The sequence below is a fragment of the Falco rusticolus genome, chromosome 10, assembly GCF_015220075.1.
Source record: "Falco rusticolus isolate bFalRus1 chromosome 10, bFalRus1.pri, whole genome shotgun sequence".
NCBI lineage: Eukaryota > Metazoa > Chordata > Aves > Falconiformes > Falconidae > Falco > Falco rusticolus.
In genome coordinates, this window is record NC_051196.1 from 18,333,213 (window position 1) to 18,353,913 (window position 20,701).

At 38.4% G+C, this 20,701-nt stretch overlaps 1 protein-coding gene across 1 annotated transcript; it reads left to right on the forward strand.

Annotated features, from left to right (window-relative positions):
* Positions 1-10: 10 nt before the first annotated feature.
* CAT (catalase) lies at positions 11-20,245 on the forward strand. Its single transcript, XM_037401867.1, has 13 exons — positions 11-239; positions 5,518-5,689; positions 6,695-6,805; positions 8,064-8,194; positions 9,121-9,225; positions 10,253-10,378; positions 11,705-11,896; positions 12,825-12,977; positions 14,125-14,263; positions 16,126-16,256; positions 16,872-16,979; positions 17,593-17,679; positions 18,127-20,245. Exons 1-13 carry the CDS (start codon positions 174-176, stop codon positions 18,190-18,192), a joined length of 1,587 nt encoding a protein of 528 aa, XP_037257764.1. The 5' UTR covers positions 11-173; the 3' UTR covers positions 18,193-20,245.
* The last annotated feature ends 456 nt before the right edge of the window (positions 20,246-20,701 follow it).

A 20,701-nucleotide genomic window follows, 5' to 3' on the forward strand; every position in this document is an offset into this window, starting at 1 on the left:
CGCGGCTGCAGTAGCTCCCGCTACCTGCTGGTGCTGCAGGGCGCGGCGGTGCCTTCCCGCGGGGTGACCTCTGCGGTGCTGCCTCCTCGCTGCACGGTCCCGCCGCGCCGCCCCGCGCTTGCTCCCCCACCGCCGCGCGCGCCGCCCTTCCCGCCTTGGGGGTCTCTTGCAAAATGGCTGACGGCCGGGACGACGCCTCGCAGCAGCTGAAGCAGTGGCGGAGCCAGCGGGGCTCGCAGGTACAGCCCGGCGCGGCCTGAGGGACGGCGGCCCTCCCTGGGCGGGAAGGGTCCGGCCCGGGGAACGGCGGACCGGTGGGGGGCTGCGGGGGTCCCGGGGCGGGAGGGCGCCGAGTTCAGGGGGGCCCCGGGCCTGAGGCGGCGGCGGGCAGCCGGGGGGAGCGCCGTAGCGGGGCTCAGGGCTCGGTCCGTGCCTGGGGAGTCCTGAGCGCCGAGGGGCCGGGGGCGGCATGGGCGGGCAGCGGCTGCCTCCGCCTCAGCTCTCCTGGTGGGCAGCGGCGGGGCTTGGCTGTGCCCGAGCGGGCACGGCCTTGGGCAGAGATACGTGTACATATACATATGTTTCTTTTTTTGGTCTCAGATCGGGTGTTCACGTTTTCATTTCTGATGTCCTGTTGGTAGAACCCAGTGAAAATGTAACTAGAGATTAATATGAAGATAAAGCGCATTCCGCAAGAGTGGAGGCTTGTTTGCCAGGTTGAAGTGGGTTTGGGCAAGCGGTTGGCTGAAATCATGAGAAGGTGTAGGCAACAGCATGGCATTCGGTCTTCTGGAGGTGTAGAATATACCCCGAAATATTTGGGTACAGGTACCAATGCTGCAAGAGTTGATTTCCCTTCTTCTTTATCAAATTACTGTGGCAGTTTCTGCTGTGTCTTTTCTAATGGAAGTGCTTATTTGGTGTTAAATAGTTTTTCTGTTGGTTATACCAAGCACCACTCTTACAAGAGACAAGTGGATGTCTCGGGTCCCACTGCTTGCAGTTGTTAAGTCATCTCAATTTCACTTTTTTCCACTTGGTTCTAAAAGGTACTGTATGAAAACTACCTTCCAGTGATGAACTGTGACCCCATCCTATTCTAGCGTGTGTCATAATTATTTTTGTACCGTGACTTATTTTTTTGGTATGAATATCAGCTTTTCTGTAACAAAGCAGTATTTGAATACAGGCCAAGGTTAATTTGAAGACTGGGAGGCAACCAGAAGTCTGTGTTGCATAAAGAGTCATGAGACCTTAAGACAGAAAGTAAGGAGGACTTATTAGAATTTTAAAGTGACTTGTATAAGGTGCAAAGTATCAGTAGTGCCTGGAAGTATGTACTTTGATGTATGGTGTTTACAACAGCTGTGACTAAAACTCTCCTGGCTTTGTTTCCCTTCTTTCTGTCTTGGCAGGTTAGTGCTGTAATGAACTAAACATGCAGATTTGAAAGTTCTTATCTTTCAAGGTTTTGATTGTATGCAGTTCCTAACCATATGAAAATACAGTCATCAAACAAACTCAAGTCAAAAGTAGTATGAGAATTCTTCCTAAAACTACTGTGGGTTTTTTCCTCTCCCTCCACACTGATGGAACTTATTTTGCGTGCCCCACATAACGTTATCCTGAAACTAAAGTGAATATATCCTACCACTTTAAAAAAAAAAGAAGTTTGTTCTTCTATTCAAATGCTGGAAAGAACCTTTCAGAAAGTCTGCCTACACAAAAGAGACTGTACAGCCACAAAGCTGTTAAATTTTTTGACAGGTTTGAAACTAAATATTTTGAAAAATTGTGGGTTTAGCTACTACTTCTAGTAGTTTTAAATCTTAGCATTATAGCAGAAGAGGTTTTTAGGCAAAATTATAGCCTGTTGGTTTGAGAAGGGCTGTATTACCTCTGCAAACTTTTATCCTTTGTTGCATGTGTAGTTTACAACTAATATGCAAGGGGGTTTTCTATCCCTAAGGTGATCACATGGCAGGTATCATAAAGGTATAGGTGAATCAAAAGGACCTAAAAAGTCTCCTTAAGACTAAGGATATAGTTGTTGGGTTTTTTTTAACTCCTCCTGTCTTTTACCAGGCTCTTGCAAGGGCATTGTAGAGGGGAAGGTCATAGGTGTAGGTATATGCATTACAGTCCTACCACTGTGTGTTTAAACCTGTGAGGAGCTGCTTAGAATTTATTGGGAACTCCAGGATGAACAGGTCTCTAATTCAACATAATTTTTGTTTCCCAGTGTACTGAATGAAACTTGGTTGCTGCTTCAAGATAACATAAGTATTAGTGATTTTAAAAAGTGGCTGTATGGATTGGAGGGCTTTTAAGAGCTATGTCTCATGTTAAAAAAGAGTTGCCAGAATCCAGTCCCCACGTTTGCTGTTCTTGGAATTCCAGTAGTTGGAATTCATGAACAGTCCTGAAGCTGGACATGGGGTTTTGTGTCACAGGCTACCTTAGAGTGAGGATGAAGTGGAAATATCTGTATGTAGAACACATTGGAAGGATGGAGATGTCTGTAATGAATAATAACGCAAGGAGGTTGGAGAGGAAAATGCAGAAGTTTAGGATGCATTGGTAGGGACTGTTATTTTTCATCACATTACAGTGAGCTTACCCATCTTAAATGAGTATGGCAGTCATCCGTACAAAAAAATGTAATTATGATTAGAAAACCTAATACATTAGGTTTCATCTGTGAGAAACTTGAAACTTTTCATAAGCAAAGCTAATGAAAATAAAAGAAAAATATTTGCAGTGCTGGAAGCTGGATTAAAAAAAAAATAGTTTTCCCTAAGCAAACTCAGAAAAGAATTCTTGGCAAAAAAAGTTGAACTTAAAATGCTCACACGTCACAACAGTTCTTAGACTAATAGTCTGCCGACTACCGTGTTCTAAGAAAGGGTTTTTGAAAGCAGAGGCTTATAATGGGTTCCAGGATGGGTTGCTTGTAGCTTTCAGTACAGAAAATGTCAGGATAATGAGCTGATAATATAGTTATGTTAATTTGTGCTGGGTGAATATCTTAAAAGTAGAATATGTCAGACTTAGTAGACTGAATCATGGAGTGGATGAATGAGCTTTTTCCTGAAGTTCCTTGAATATGATGGCATCCTGCTGCTTACTGGAATGTATGAAATTAAATTCTAAATAAAAAAGTTCATTTGTAATGGCGACTTAAGCAATTTCTAGTTTAAGCTGATAGCTAAAACATAATAAGGCATACATATTTACGGATGTTAAATTATATGGGGCTTTTATGTTAGGGTATTTTTAAGAAGTTGAATTCTTAAACTGATTCAGCATGGGAGAACTTCCCACGTGGTCTAACTAGGCGATTTCTCAACGTGAGCAGGGAAATAGTTTTCTTCGCTCATTCTAAACTGAGCGAAATAGAAGGTAGGAAGCATGCAATATATAAGCAGTGGAAAGAATACTGAGAACAGTTTCTACTTTAGCATGTTTCCCTTGCCAGACTATAGATAACATTTTGATTTAGGCTGATGTTCCTTTGACTTGAAATACTTCAAATAAAGCTAAAGTAATAACTTTCCTGCAAGTTTCTGAACATCGTGTTCCTGTTTGTAACTGGATGTGTATTGTCTTTTTTAAATGTTTGTACAAATTTCTGAGTAGGTTAGGATTTCAGGCACCCTGAAGGAGTTGAATTTATGTGTATAGCTTTATGCTAATGAAGTGGTGAATGAAGAACCTAGATATTTTGGGAATTCAAGCCAGCTAGTGTGTGTTGCATATTAGTAAGTACACACTGGAAATGCAGTTATCCTGTCAAATGTCTTTTATGTGGTTATTCACGTACCCGAGTTAAACAAAGGTGCGTGTATAACTCTCCCTGCATGCTCTGCCTCATCCAGAGCTCTGGGTGTAGATGTGAATAATTGTTCTTTCCCCTGCCTTTGTGGGTTGCTGCTTGAGGTCGGGGGGGGGGGGGGCGGGGGCAGGACACAAACCAAAAAAAAAAAACCCAAAACCCGTGGAGGTTAGTCCAGTTCAGTATGCTCTTCCATAAGATAGAGATGGGATTTTTGTCTGTTTACAGTAATTAAAAGAGCGCTTAGATTGTCAGTATAAAAATTGGAACCCCATAAAGTCACTGATATAATAGTGAAAGCCTTCTCATCAAGAGTTACTTTTCCCTTCTCTTCACTGTCCTTTTTCATTTATAGAACTTTAAAGGAAGGAGAACTAGGCAGCAGGGGGTGAGAGAGTTTATTCTGGTGTATTTCCCATGGTTCAGGTGTGTGGGATGCTACTGGCAGAAGAGGGTAGGATGGTATGGATACAGAGGCCATATCCATGTATGTTCAGTGTGACGTGTAACTGGATTAAGTGTTGGCTGGTCACTATCTGTGGATGATACTTGAGCTCACCCTGTTGCAAACTTTTCTTTTGTTTGGGGTTTGTGTTTGGTTTTTTTGTTTGTACTAACTTCTGTTCTGTTCTTTGAAGTCCTTTGCAAGCATTGCCCAGGCTCCTAACAATAAATGTTCTCCAGGAAAAAACTGACACCAGAGACTTGACAATTGCAGGAGCTGATGTACTTTTCTTGCTGTTTTCTACAGTAGCCAGTAAAATAGGACTGGTTCCTTTAGAGGATTATATGACCCTATATGTGATGCAAATAAAAGTTTTTTTCAAGTGAGATTTTTTTTTTTTTTAAGAAAGTGGGAGTATGCTCAATTATAGTGCTACAGAGTTCCAACCAGTGTTTCTTGAAGTTGTCTTGGAGTGACTGTTTTTTTTCAGGTACAGGGTCACTTCTGCTGTACAAAGGTGCTGCAGCTCTAAGTAGGTTAACTTAAACTTGGTATGGGAGGGGAAAAGGATTAGTATGGGCTATCTTGCGCAGTTTCTTTAAAGACAATAATGATCTTAGTAAAAGAAAAAAGGTGGTTTGCTGTCCTTTTGACCGCACATTTATTGGCGGCACGGCTTCTTAGGGTTTTTGTTAATCTTAGTCCTTCTATGGCTCAAGAGTTGAGAATGATGGTTCTTCAGGTGCTTTTGCTTATGTTGTTTTTCCACAGCTCTTCCATTTAGTCTTTATGCTGTGTGACTGTATGTCTTTTCTTTTGCCTCCATCCCTCTACTGACATTACCTTCTTCCTCTCCTTTCTCCCTTATTACTTTCCAGCAGCAACTCCTTTTCTAGCTGTCTCTCTCCTCATCCTGTCTTGTTGAGGCGAGGGTAAAGTGAATTTTAACACCTGTTTTTAAGGTTGATGCTTCATATTTTTCTTGAAGCAAGATAGTCTCATTTCTGAACCATGGAAGACATTCCTGGATTATACATGACTTGAACTCCCTTTCTTAAGTAGCCCCAGATACAGCACGGTGTTGAGGTGTAGACATCTATATTTTCTGTAACTGGTTCCACAATCTTAAGTCCTTTTGCTATGTGACACATAATGGTCAAACAGGCGTGCACATTGTGTGGCTCAGATAGAAAGGGTTTTTAATTTCTGTTGTTGTGATATTGTTTCTTGCTTTCAGAAACCAGATGTTTTGACCACTGGTGCTGGCAACCCTGTAGGGGATAAGCTTAATATTCTGACAGTAGGGCCACGTGGACCTCTTCTTGTTCAAGATGTTGTTTTCACTGATGAGATGGCTCATTTTGACAGAGAGAGGATTCCTGAAAGAGTTGTGCATGCAAAAGGGGCAGGTATGTTTAAAAACACATTCTTTTTCTCTGTGTAGAATCAGACTTTAAAAAGCACTGGAATTAACACGTAAAATTTGACAAACTGCATTATATTATCTATAATCCAGTATTATAGATTATAATAAACAATTTTATATCAATGACAGTAGTAAAGCCAGGTTTAAAAAAACTCAATGTTAAAATTCGAAGCACTGAAAAACTTTTTTTTTTTTAAAAAAAGGAAATATAGCTATAGCCCTTGGACTTTTACTGTATTTCCCGTAATCTGTGCTGCTTCTATCTGTTCCTCCATATTACCCCATTCCTCTGGAAGGGAAGACTTGCCCATCTCTGTTTCAATGTCTGTTTGCAAGTTATTTGATAGAGATTCTTGCCTTTGTCATCTGCTGTATCTGTCTGCCAGAGCAAGATGATGATCTGATATTTGAATTTTAAAACACCTAAACCAACTCTTAAAATTTGTTATTGATCTTAGCAAGGTAGAACTGGCACCTCTGATTAGTTATGTATTGCTCTAGAAGAAGAAAATATGGGATTGAATTTATAATGTGAATGTACATGGGAAAAATTCCTCTGTGAGGGTGGGAAGAATTTTATTGCTTCATCCAGCTTACATGTGGACCAAAAATTCTGCAACACATCAGAATTAAAGAAATACTTGTCTAGCTCAGAGATAAATATGCAAATCTTGGCAGAAGAGCATTCAAAAAGCTACTGTTTGTTATTTTGCACAGTAGAAATGGAAGTCTGTATTGTTGCTGGGAACTGTTAATGTTCAGTGAAGGAAGGAAGAGTGAGCACTGTGTAAATAGTTTAAGTTGCATTTTGTGAAAACGAATCGAGTATTTTAGTGGGTAGATATGAACTGTGTTTTAAACTGGTGTATTTTATTTCCATGTTTCCTTTAAGTCAAAACTTTCATGTTCTACCGCAATAGAATAGCAGATATGCTGTGAGTGGAAGGAAGGTATGTAGATCTGATATTTTGAAATTATTTTTCTTCAGGAGCCTTTGGCTACTTTGAAGTCACTCATGATATTACCCAGTATTGTAAGGCAAAAGTGTTTGAACATATTGGAAAAAGAACTCCGATTGCTATACGATTTTCCACTGTTGGTAAGGCTCTAAAGTTATTCTGTGTCTTCCTACGTGTGTGCCATAGTTACACTGGTAGCCATGTTTGCATTGTGGAGTGCTTAATGGACTTAAGGTAGTTTGAAATGCTTTCTGCCAACCAGTTCCTCGTTTGTGAACTTCATTTAAATTCTAAGACCTTAAGCAGCTTCTGCATCTTTGTCAGAGCTCTCTGTAGACACTTTTCTATCTGGACTGTGAGAGGAAGGATAGCTTTGAGCTATTTCTTTTTTTTCTGACAGAAAGCTTGCTTTGTTTCTGGATCATAATCAGCACTTGCATACTGCAGTTTTAATGCTTGAAAGTTAAAAACCTCTAATCTCTTAATGCTGTAGAAATGTTACGGGGATGAATGCTGTAAAATAAGTACTAGGCAGAGAAAAATAAACAATGTTCTGTAAATAAACTCTTATTTCTTAGAGCTGAATGCATAAACTGGCAAAATCTTAAATGCTATTAGTTAAAACATGCATTGTGTTCAATATCTTGCCTGATAGAAAACTGATCTTTCAAAATGTATGTGTTACTAAGTTACCTGTATTTAAAAGAAATGAAATCCTAATGAAGATTCAGTTCAGGAGATAGTATTGGAGAGAGAAGTCCAGAAAGGCTCAAGATGCTTCTGGTTTTGGCCTACTGGCTTTTCCTTGTGTCGCCAAAACTTAAGGGCATGGAATGTGATACAGGGGAAAGACGGGCCGCTGAGTTTGATCTGCAGACTTTGTGCTGAAGTGGGTCATTGCATAGTTACCTTTGCTTTCCCTGCTCTGTTTGAACATGTTTCTTCCTAGCTATTCTGTAGTATGCCCCCCCCTTTTTTTTTTTTTAATTAATGAGAGAATGACTGTCCTCATACTGTCCTTGTTATTTCATCATGATGTTTTATTTAGCATGAGCTGTTCCTGAATACTTCTGGAATGCTTTTGCTCAGATATTGTGGTAGACACTTTGGCACTTTTGCTCTGGTATAAATTTGCCCATTGAAAAGACTGTTCTGGATAAAGCAGGAGGGAAATTAGAAGGGTTACAACTCTTCTATAATTTTCCTTTTCATTAGGCATGCTATATAGATTGCTACCTTCTAAATGAGAGCTTTCACACTGGGATATGATGCACAGAAATTAATAAACCCTGTCTTTCGAAGATTTTATGGCATATTCTCAAATTCTATGTTTTTATGCTTATAATTTGTATGCATTTCCTATAGTAACACTTCTGTCTGTTCATGTGCTTCTTCAAGCTGGAGAATCTGGGTCAGCTGATACAGTTCGTGATCCTCGAGGCTTTGCAATGAAATTCTATACAGAGGAGGGTAATTGGGATCTTGTGGGAAATAATACTCCTATCTTCTTCATTCGGGATGCCATGTTGGTGAGTAAGCACAAAAGATGAGTGTACTTTGTGAAAGAGTCCAAAAGTTCATTCACATCTTGTTCTTGCTTCACTAAGAAGCAAAACCTGTTGTTTTGACACAGTTAAAGATTTGTTGTTTGTTAAATGGTCTGAACACTTTTGACTTGAAAAGGTGTTACTTTTTAGAAAAACAAATTATTTCAAGAACTAATGCTTGTTTACATACATGGTTTCATACCACAAACAGAACATGCATAGTTGTGTTTGCTGGTACATATGTCACAACAGAATAGCTAGCAAGGACATCATTGTGTTTTTAACTTCAGATCTAATAATTTTCACTGGTGTTCATATTAGCTGTTTTGCTTTGTAGACAGTTTTTTTTGTTCTCAGGCTATTTGAGAGGGCCGGGGACAGACTTTTCACTTTAAAAGCTTCTTGCAACTTCTTTTCATTAAGTGATTGTTTTGATCTTTCAGTATAACAGCACTTTGTAAGTAGAAGGGCTTTCCTTGAGTGAGGGAGTTCTGCACAGATAGTTTATAATCTCTCTGTATACGGAATATCAGACTCATAAGTGAAAAGTTCAGGTATACAAATACAAAAGATTCACGTCTCACTTTCAGTCACAAAATGAAATAATTCTCTAGCTTTGACCAGCCTGTTTATCGTAGCTGTAAATGTTTTACTTACCCTAATTTTACTGGTCTGTGAATGAATTTGGTTGCAGGAGGGGTATAACAATGAGAAGATTTCTTTTCAGTGATCTTACAACTTACTCATCTTTCAGTGTGCTGTTCCTTTCACTGTTGAGTGTATTGGAAAAAAATGTTTGTCTTGTTTTGTACCAGGAGTTGCTTAGGATACTCCATATAGTTTGGAAATGTTACAGAAATCTTTTTCCTTCTTAATTTTTCCCCCTCCTCCACTTCTGGACAAATTAGTTTCCGTCCTTCATCCATACCCAAAAGAGGAACCCTCAGACTCATTTGAAGGATCCAGACATGGTGTGGGACTTCTGGAGTCTTCGCCCTGAGTCTTTGCATCAAGTGAGTGTCTCTGACTTTATTTTGTATGATTAAGAAAATCATGTTATGACAGCATATGTGTTTTAACTGTCTCTTTTTCCAGTTTTATCTAAAGTCTACGTAATCTAGGAACAGTAAAGGTGAAAGGCCTATCATAACATTTAAAGCTGTTAGTATGTGTATCTAGCCTTTTTTCTTTTAATGACACTGTGAAACGAGTGATATTCTTCTGTTTTCATAATTGTTTTTTATGTAAGGATAAAGGGCAAGTTGTGAAGCTTTCTAACACTAAAGCAGCAGAGATACTGATAAACAACAAACTACTTCCCCCGTACTTTTTTTTTTTACTGTTCTCTAGTAATGTATAGTTGTATATCGCGTTGCACATTAGATCAACCCCCAAAATGACTAGAATTCACAGTGCATTCTAGCTATTCTGGAATGTATTTATATTTAAAAATTATGCAAAAAAGCTAATATAAAATTAAAAATGCAGTTGTCTTTTTTTTTTAAGAGACTAAGTTCACACAGAAGCCTTCCAGTAATTACTAATTGGAAAAAGTACCACAAGCATTGTTTGTGATCATAAACCTAAAGAAAAACAGCATTTTGAATATGTTTGCATGATGATATGGTTACTGCTTGAAGACTGATGTTATTAAGGACTTCTGTTTTCAGATTTTGTCTTTCACCTGGAAAAAAACTCTTACTTACATTTGTAACTTAAATTATCCATGCTTATCTGCTCTGTGCTTACAAGGGAGATCATAACATTATCATTAGGTTAATGTCTTGTACTTCACTGAATATTTCACGTGAATTAAACCTACATGAGGTTTTATGCCCACAATTGTTCTTTGTGCAAAACCAAAGCAGTCTAATTTCATTAACACTCTTAAAACTTAAACTTAGAAATTCCTCAAGGAATTCATAACGTTAAGATAGCTTCCAGGGATGCAGATTAATGCAATAAATAAACTTGGTCTTGAATGGTCACTTTATCCTTGATCTGGTGAGTCCATTGATACAGTTTGATCCTTCTCTTTAGGTGTCTTTCTTGTTCAGTGATCGTGGTATCCCTGATGGTTATCGCCATATGAATGGATATGGATCGCACACTTTTAAACTGGTTAACGCTAGTGGAAGACCAGTTTATTGCAAGTTCCATGCAAAGGTATTGATATTTTTTTCCAATTACTTACAGATAGTATACATCATTGGTTAAAAAAATCCATTTAAATAGATCATTGAAAAATTTTCTATGACTTTTCAAGTTGAATTCAGGAAAGACTTCGTGCATAAGCTCAATCACCAAGGTACATGGGGTTTTTTTATCAGTTTCATGCCTTTAACAAATATGACAGTCAACATTTTTCTTGGTATGGATTTACTAGACTGTGAAGAACGCTTTGTTGGGAACTCTCTTGTTATTGCAGAACTTGGTGTACTCATGTGGTGAGCTATGACATCTAGCTCAGCTTACTGGACTTCAGCCTCATGCCACTGGGAGTTGTGGATGTGAAGCTGTGCAAGAACTTTGCATCGGGCTCCCTTGCTATTCAGTGCAGATGCAAGAATCCTCTAGTCCTTTGGAAATTGTTTTGTTCGGTGTGTGATATGTTCCTGTTTCATATTCATGGTTATACAGAAGTTTGGATTCAACAGGTGCTTCTTCAGGTCAAAATTCTCTCAATCTGGATCTGGTTTTTGTTTCCGTTTATCCTCTGGATATAAGCTGCATTGATCTAGTATTTTTAAGGTGGCCTCAACTGTACATCAAAATATAAAAACTCTGTTTCTAAGAGCTCTGCAGCTGAAGCTTGTGGAACCTCACAGAACTTTCGCACTTTTCTGAGAAAGCAGTCTCTAGCATATCTTGCTTGAAAACAACTTCCCTTCAAAATTTTAAAGGCCATACAGCTTCTTACCTCATTAGACTTTACTGAAGGCTGGACATCTACCTTTGAAGCAAGACTTCAGAAACCATTATTTTAAACTAAAAGGGATTGTATATCAGCTTTTAGCCTTCAAGGATTCATTCAAAAGCCTATTAAAGTGGTATTTTAGTCCCATTTTAGATGGGAGTAAGAAATTGAGATTCATGTAGAATCTCAGCCCTGAGGGCTGCAACTGTTTTATCACTTTATGTTGGCATGTGATCTGTAAGAGAAGGTGGGATGGTGGGACAGTGAAGGAGCACTCTGTCCTGTAAGGACAGAGGGGAAATCTACTTCATGTGCTGCAGGTATCATACCTTCAAGTTTGATGTCCTGTTTTGCAGTATAGCGTTACCTATTTATTTCACTTTTAGCAGAGAAATAATTTTTATCTTGAAGGCAGCTGTTGAATGTACTGTTATTCTGAACTCAAATTACTGAAGATTGGAACATGGACAGTCACGTTCTTGGATTATAAGTCTTGTTAAAGTACCTTCTTAGTAATGATTTCTGTAATACTTTCTGCATGTTGTAACTGGTGCTACTGTTTTTATCACTTTTAGACTGACCAGGGCATCAAAAATCTTCCTGTTGAAGAAGCAGGAAGATTGGCTTCTACTGATCCTGATTATGGAATACGTGATCTTTACAATGCCATTGCCAAGGGGGACTATCCATCTTGGTCTTTCTACATTCAAGTTATGACATTTGAAGAAGCAGAGAAGTTTCCATTTAATCCTTTTGATGTAACTAAGGTATCTCTGATACTGCTGTGAATATTGGAATTCAGCTGGTTTAAGAAAGGTCATGAGATCAAAACGTAGCAAACGCCAAAACTGAGGTTTCTGTAGAAGTGTAACAGTTTCCATGGAGTAGCACTGTTTTCTTATTAGTCCCTATGGCTAAAGTTAGTCTGTCCTTTTTATTTTTCCCTTCTGTTTAAGTGTACTCTTTATTATATGATCATGTTAAGTTGGAAATCTTGGAGATTATATTGATGTTATATCTGACATTACTTTTCCTCAGTGAAATATGGATAGGGCTTGATTCCAGGCCTGCAGATTACAACTGCGCTGCACTTCCAAAGAGTCATCTCAGATCATATAGTCACACCCTGAGCTCGCTAGTTTTAAGTGGTGTTGACAACGTAGCTTCTGATTGTTGGTTGGATTTTGTCAGACTTCCAGTTGCCGTTCCAAGGAATGGCTTGTTGAAACATATTAAACTAAACTTGTGTTACTACTTCTTTTCCTCTTTTTCCTAATATTGCTCTCCCAAAGTGGCTAAAGACTTTTGGACTTGAAAGTACAGGCTAAGATGACAAAGAAAAGGCTAGCTAAGCTAGCTGTGTTTTGAAGTAGCTGAAAACAATCATGCTACCATCTCCACCTACGATATTGCATTCCTAGGCAGTTTTTCAAGCACCTGTGGGTATTTCATTTAAGTAGTAAAGTAGCTGAGATTATGCTGAGATGAAATAAGTTGCATTAATACTTGTAGTAATTGCAAAAGCCTTCTTAAAATAAGAGATCTCCCAAAATGTTTGTTAGCAAAAAAGAAATTTCTTCAGTAATGTATTCGCTCAGTCAAGACTTAAATCGGGCAAATGCTGCCTAGTAATTATTTAAGCTGCATAATTCTGTAATAACATTGACTTTAATGTATGTGTGTTATGTATTGTAGATTTGGCCGCATGGTGACTACCCTCTCATCCCTGTGGGAAAGCTTGTCTTGAACAGGAATCCTGTGAATTACTTTGCAGAGGTAGAACAGCTGGCCTTCGATCCTAGCAACATGCCACCTGGTATTGAACCTAGCCCTGATAAAATGCTGCAGGTAAACTACAATGCACGTAAGGTTTTACCTGAAGAGCATTAAGTTTGCATTGCTGTTTCTAAATCCTATCCCCTGTTCATGTAGCAGCAGTAGAACCTGACAAATGAAAAGTAATTGGTTCTTTTTTTTTTTTAATTTGTGGTTGTTTTTTAATGATTACAATTTGATGTGCTCATCAAAAATTTAAATATAAGGAGAATGGGAAAGAACTAAAGGAATAGAAAAATCTAGAATTTACAGGGTATCTGCAACAACTATCAAAGTTAATGGGGAAATCTGCCAGGCTGGCAAGAATACAGGATAAAGTCATAGCAGTAGTGCATGTTTGTTCATGTTTTTACAATAGATCTTAGAACTATAAACTCTTATGAGTGTGAGAGGTGGACTTCAAGTGCTCTTAAAATACAGATACAGCTAATCCCTGATACTACTTCTAAAGAATGGTCTTGTGGTTTGTATCAGATTTCTTACAGGTCAAAATATCTAAGACAAGACTGGCTGCAGTAGACTATACTGTTTGCAAAGTCATGGATCTTTGCATGTTAAGCTTGTTCAGATTAAAACCAGATTGTTGCTTCAAATGATATCCATAGGAACAACAAAGTATTTTGACAATTTTACTGATAAAGTCTTGAACCATCAGGCAGTTCTTTCATTTGTCTCTCTGCACTCCCACAGACTTAATGGTTAGAATCCCTGTCATCTTGGTGTCCAGATGTCACTAGAATGCTTCAGATTCAGTTCAGTAAATAGATAAGGGGCTACCTTATTTCAATACAATCAAATTTTAAAACTTAAGGTTGAAAATACTATGTTACTCCTAAGTAACATTTAGCACTACTATAGTTGCTTTCACCTGTACACATATAACCATTCTGCTGCTTCAGAATAGGTTTAGCCTTTTGAAATGGGTAGGAAATACCCAAGCTGCATGAATACAACGCAGCCTGCCATTCTTCACTGGTAGTGCAGCAAAGTTAGCTTGTGGCTTGTCACTTGGTATGTAATATGAAGTATGTAAGGAATATATATGCAAAGGAAACAGTCTTCTTCCTTGTAGTATTTAATATATAGTGCTTTGAATTCGCATCTACCACTTAAGTGATCTCTTTCAGCAAGTAGTAAATATTTGTGATCACTGTTTTAGGGTCGCCTTTTTTCGTATCCTGACACTCATAGACACCGTCTGGGACCTAACTATCTACAAATTCCTGTGAACTGCCCCTTCAGAGCTCGTGTGGCCAATTACCAGAGGGATGGACTAATGTGTGTTTCTGACAACCAAGGTAGTAATGAAAATGTCTTTATAATGATGCTTATGCACGTACCACAGAATTCTTTCCTGTTCACAGGGGATTTAAGATACTTGCTAAACAGATTTGGGTCTGGGGGTGGTGCTGGATATTACTAATTTATTATACTATAAGAAATGCTACTTTTTCTCCTCAGCCATTTAGTGTCTCTTGGGGCTTTTTCGCCCCAACACAGACATCACTGTGTAACTTCCTGAGCTTCAGACTTCCCAGTCTGGCTTTTTCCTTTTATATGAAAACTGTTCCTTACCTCTCATAATCTTTGTCAACCTCTTGGTACCTTTCCTTACGTTACTAGATGCTTTCTGAGATCAGCTGGCCTCGCCTGCCTTTGTTAAAAATCCATTATATGCTCCTTGTATAGAGTGCCCTACTTTTGTCTGTGTGCAGTTCCTAATACTGTCTCTAACTCTGCACTCGCCAGCAATCTGAAAGTAACTTCTAACTGTCCAAATGAATTCAAGATGTATTTTGTGACTGGGCATGACATATCTTAGTATTCATGATTGTGCATGTATAAAGTTGCATGCGCTTCTATTCCCCGTGTGGATTACATGGCAGATAAATTTGTTTTCAGAAAAGCAATTTTCATCCACTGTTTTGGTATCGTGAGATTATGTGTCAGTATAGATGGCTAGCTTTGATTTTGACTGAGTTAGTTTGCAGAGGCTGAGCTGTCAGTTTGTTGTTTGCTCCATTTTCAGGTAACTTTATGAATGTGTTCGATAGTACTAGTCCTCTCAGAGGAGGGCTCTCCCTGAGTAATTCTTTTTACTATAAAAATTGACCTTTTATTCCTGTTTCCTATGTTCTTGATACAATACTAATTGACAAGATACTGACTTTTATCCTGTTATCTCTTGTTTGAGGGGATCTTGTTGAAAGCAATCAAACGAATTCAGTAGTGTCCCTAGTTTATGTTCCTTTAAAGACTTCTAGAAACATACTTGTTAATTGAAAAAGTTCCGAAATATTAATAATTCAAAATGAAGAAATATGCCAGAGAAATAGTTTCACAGAAGTTAATTACTACCTCTTTGTTTCTACTTCTAAGCAAAAATCTATTTGAAAAATAATAGAGGTGGCCTGAATGTCTCTGAGAAATCTTTATATGCTTTCTTAAGATTTAAAGATCGATTTTCCTATACTTAGTCTGCTTTGTTAAACTACTTAACTTTCTGCTCTCCAAGAGATTGCGAAAGGCAAGAGCATAAATGCCAAGACTAGAGCTTTAACCTCCCTTCTATTCAGCATGTTGTGTTCTGTCAATGTTTGCCCAATAGTGGCTGGTTTACACCTGAGATGAAACAAGGATATACTTACGTGTCGTGCCAAAATGCTGTATTCCTCTGGGCTATGAATTCTAATACTTGCTGAGGTAGGTGAGGGAAATATTTGGAAAACAAGAAAATAACCCCCCCACATAGCTAAGACTAGTAGTTCTTCAAATATGCAGATGAAAGTGTATTTTCATGCTGCCTTGGACTAAAACTTTGAATAACTCTCGTGACTTTGTATATTTAAAAGGTCTGAGCAATGTTGTTGTGAGAGTGGCCAGATTTCCTTATTTCTGAAACAAACAAATTTTCCCCACAAAAATCTATCAAAATTCTCTTTGTGGTAAGTGCTGTTAAGTACTAGCTGGAAGACGCAACTCCTGTTGTTGAGCTGTGCGTTGACAAAAAAATGCTGACAACTTTTTAATGAAGTGAATCGAGCTGGGGAATTGATTTAGATTCTTCTAGGCAGAGAACATTTTCTGTCTTGGGCCTTAATCTGGGAGAGCTGGCATCTGATTGTTTTGGTTTTGGGGGGGGGGGTTTGTTTCTTTTCAGGTGGTGCTCCAAACTATTATCCAAATAGTTTTACCGGTCCAGAAGATCAGCCCATTGTAAAAGAGAGCCGTATGTCTGTTTCGGGAGATGTGCAGCGCTTCAATAGTGCAAATGAAGATAATGTGACTCAGGTACAATGTATGAAAAGGCTTATTAGATAAAATGAGTTTAAAGAATATTGGTAAGAATCATGCAGATATGGCTTCTCTCTGAAGCACCTGGGCTAACCTGAAGTTCAGGTCCCATGAGAGCCTGGAAGATCTCCATGCAGCTTAATTTCGTGAATAACTGAATTCTTGCTGACAGGACAGTTAGTGAATTCTCTCAGACCTTTGCCATCTGTATTCTGGACACAGATATCTAGACGTTGTTACTTTGGCATCTTGTGATTAGTGTCTGCAGATATGCAAACTAGAGTATGAATGTAACGTCATGATCATCAATTCCTGAATTGTACCCCAACAGCGATATTGATTTTAATTCACCAAACACCAGTTATTTCCACCTAGAAATGGAAAGAGTTGTTAGCAGGTTTTGGGAGGAAAAAAACCCCAACCAACCACATGACCCCAAAACCACGAATTGATTGCCTTTAAGTTTAAGTGTTCTGAGTATTTTAAGCGTTGCCTGACTAGTAAGTGATAGCTATTCTTCAGTCATAATGAATCTTATAAGTGTTACTGGCTGATACAGGTAGAATGACTTGCTTTTATGAATTTCAAAATAAAACTTTTTCTAATTGTAAGGTGCGAGATTTCTATACGAAAGTGCTGAAGGAGGATGAACGCCAAAGGCTGTGTAAAAACATTGCTGATCATCTTAAAGATGCACAACTCTTCATTCAGAAGAGAGCTGTAAGTGGCCTGTTTGGTTTTTAGCCTTTGCTCTTTAGTCCAGCTTTTCTTGCAGTCAAAATGGCAATATGCGTATGGAAAGGAAGATCAGGAATTCTTCTCTGAAAAGGCAACTTCTGGATTTTTTCTTATTCATGAATTTTCAATACAGACCATTTAAATACGTGCCTAATTACATAATAGAACACAATATTTAACATGCTAAAGTAACTTTTGTTTGTGATGGGAAAAATGGGGTGAACATTGAACATCAAGGATGTCATGTGTTTAGCTGCTTGTTTCAAAAATGAGGCGACTGCCAGTGTAATGTTTTGCTCTAAACAAGGAGAAGGCAGTGAGGGCCAGAGAGGGATTGATCTTTATCTTTCCTAATAGACCTTTCTTTATATCGGGAAAGAGTTCTGTGTGAGATAATACAAATAGTGTTTGAAGATGTTCATAGCTCCCTTTCTGGCTGGCCAGAATTAAACTTCTGGAAAGGAATGTTCATTCTCCTCTTCTTCCTTATAACATCTACTGCTTGTGGACCACAGAACAGAAAATGTGTTAAAGAATACATTTGAAGTGGAGGAAAAACTTCTTATTATCTCTTGTGTTCTGCCTTCATGTTAAGGTGAAAAACTTCACTGATGTTCATCCTGACTATGGTGCCCGTGTTCAGGCTTTGCTGGACAAATACAATGCTGACAGTGGGAAGAAGGTATGATAATGATTCCTGTAGCTGAATTTTGACTGGCTGTGAATTAGCTTCTTCTGTAAAGACAAAAAAATGAGTAATAGTCTTGATTCCCATTTAGTTTAAATGGTGGAACTCAGCACGTATAGAACTAACCCATGATGAATCATCATTAATTACATTTAAGTGTTGATTAACCAATGGTGTACAATTAACTTTGTTTCAGTTGGTTTTTGGAAGGCTTGTGAAAGATAACTGTACGTGATATGCGATGTGTTCAGGCTGATTCTTCAGACCAAATGATTACTCGTTCTTTGTAATGGTAATGAAACATTTCCATAAGCCTTTCCTGGGCTCAGTGCTTGCTACATAGAATAACATTGTTGCTTTAAGTACTCAATTTTTTCCTGAAGTTCCCCTAACTACTTCTAGTGGACCTTGCTCTGAATATTTCTTTTGTATTATTTTTAGGATGTGATTAGGACATATACACAATCCACATCTCGTGTGTCTGCCAAAGAAAGATCCAACTTGTAAAGCACGCTGCGGAGACTTAATCTGTGAATTTTGCGTCCTTACAACTGCAGGACAACCTGTTGAAGATGTGAATGAATGTAGCGACTTCTGCACAAACACAGAAGTGTTTTACAGGCTCGACTTGTTAAGCTTTCAAGTGCCTGTATCTGTATGGGAAACTAGGTAACATAAGCTAACAATCCTAGTGCCTTTCAACACGAGTGCTTTACTGCTCGTTAACAATATCGGGTATTTTTAAGGAAATTGATTAAAAATTATCTTCATTTCTAGATGCAAATATAAGTTTAATTGCAATATTGCTTGTTTTATTTGTGGTAAAACTCTCCTGGCTAAATCACCCAATAGAACTTCTAGAATGATACTATAATTATCCTTAAGGATAAACTTGTTCATGTTAAAGTTGATGTTGCTCAGTATTTCTAATAAATTAGTTCTTTTAGGTATTTGTAGATGCTTCCTTTTGAATTTCATTTTTGGCCTTCCAGAAGTAAAATGTGCGGTATAGATTTATAGGTATATTAATTACAGGTATATTAAAAGATATAAAAATGCCCTGCTTTCCAACACAAAGGCATTTCGTCCTTATGATTGAAATGAAGCTATCTAGAAAGTTTAATCTGAATAGATGTAAATTTTATTCCCAATATATATTTTAAGATAATCTTTGCTTACTAATGCTAGGTTGGGATATAACAGACCAAAGGGGGATAGGAAAAGATACTTTCTTATTTCATACACTTTATAACTAAATTGATTACATCTTACAGTTCTTTAGGGGTGGGGGGATTGTTCTATCTAATCTGTAAGAATTTAAATGGAAAAATACTGATTTTTCTAAGTTTCTAAAAAATTAACCTTCAAATGCATGAATATTTTTCTTGACCATGATCTTAAGTTCTAGCGTATTCAAAACTATTCCCAATGGTTTCTGAAATTCTGTTGTTTTACTGCCGTAGTCTCATATTACTAGCTACTGATCAAGCCAGAGCTAGTTTTCAGAGTTAGACTTCAATTAAAGTGGTAGATTTCTATGAATGTGGATATCTATAGTTGGATATATGCATAAACTTGACTTTAAGCATGTTGTAATGTTGCCTAGTATTTGATATTCAGTTAATCAGTATAAAAGACTTTTGGAACCCTTTAGATTGAAAAGTGATCCCTATTATTATTCCTGAGATTGAAAGGAGTTTCTTTAGCAATATTTTTTTCCTCAGTCTTAGAGTGTAATCTTTAATCAGGTCTTAATAATTGGCACAAAATGAAAGTGTTTATATTTGAGACCTTAGAGCAGTAGTTAAATGATAATTATTTGTGGACACTGCCTTTTGAATCTGAGTAGTAGTGGTTACCTCAGAAAGCATGTTGTCAGCATCTGAGCACTTTACTCTACAAGCATACAACAAAAAACAAGGCTTAAGCTACTGTTTTATAAGGCCAAAATCCCACCTAGTATTTCTTGTTAGATAACTGTTTGGAAAGTGTTATCCAGTGTGGGACGCTGGCGTTGTTGGTGCTGAATACAGAAGTCCGTGAGTCAGCAGGGAGTAGTGGGGTTCGACTTGAACGACATGCTTGTCTCACAAAACAGATGTGAGAGATGTGAACTAACACCAATCAACCTGAGTGGTGTCTGGGGTGAGGTGGGGACTTCACAGGCTTGTGGTGCTTCAGTAAAGCCAGAAAGACTCCCATACATCTCTACCAAATACCCTGCCCCCTGCTGTGCCACTGGGCCCTACTGGCCTTCCCTTGCTAAGGGCCAACTGGCACACAACTGTCCCACCTCACCATGAGTATAAATCTGGCATTAGAGTCCTCTATTTTGAGGACAAGAACTCCAACTACTGGACAGGTTGATGGGCCTGGACCTCCTAGACTCCTCTCAGACATGGTGTTTAGGAAACGAGGGTCCTTTTTGAACCTCATGACTCAACGGGAGGGCTTTCCCCTGCTACTTTGCCATATGCCAGACTCATACACATAAAGCAAGACCCACTTATGGGGTAATTAGTGTCCAAGCTTACTGTTGGCAGTTTTGAATAAAAAAAAAGTCCTAACTGTTGCATACTGAAGTTGGTCCTAACAGACCACAAGAGTTTCAGAAGTGTGTGCTCAGTAGAATCGGGTAATTCATTGTGCATCTAGAGTCCTGGCAAGTTATAGGACTCTGCCTGTAACTTCTGCCTCTTCCCTTGCCAAACAGAAAGATCAGCATGTATGTGTAAATGGTTGAGATTGTAGTTGCACAACAGTACCCCTTGTATGAAATACTTGCTCTCCTTGTTTGCCTGTTGATACTGCCGCCTTAGGATTTGGTCTGGAAAAGGCTTGAATAAGTGATACAAAGGATTTCAGAGCCCAGCTACTAGCTTGTAACTCAAGCAAATGTTTCACAAATTTCAATCATAGCAAGTTTTTTAATATTTGGTGCATTTCTGGGTCTGTCTTGAGTTGTGTTTTGAGCAGGAGTACTTCCCAATTTGGCATTTAAGTGTGAATTTGCATT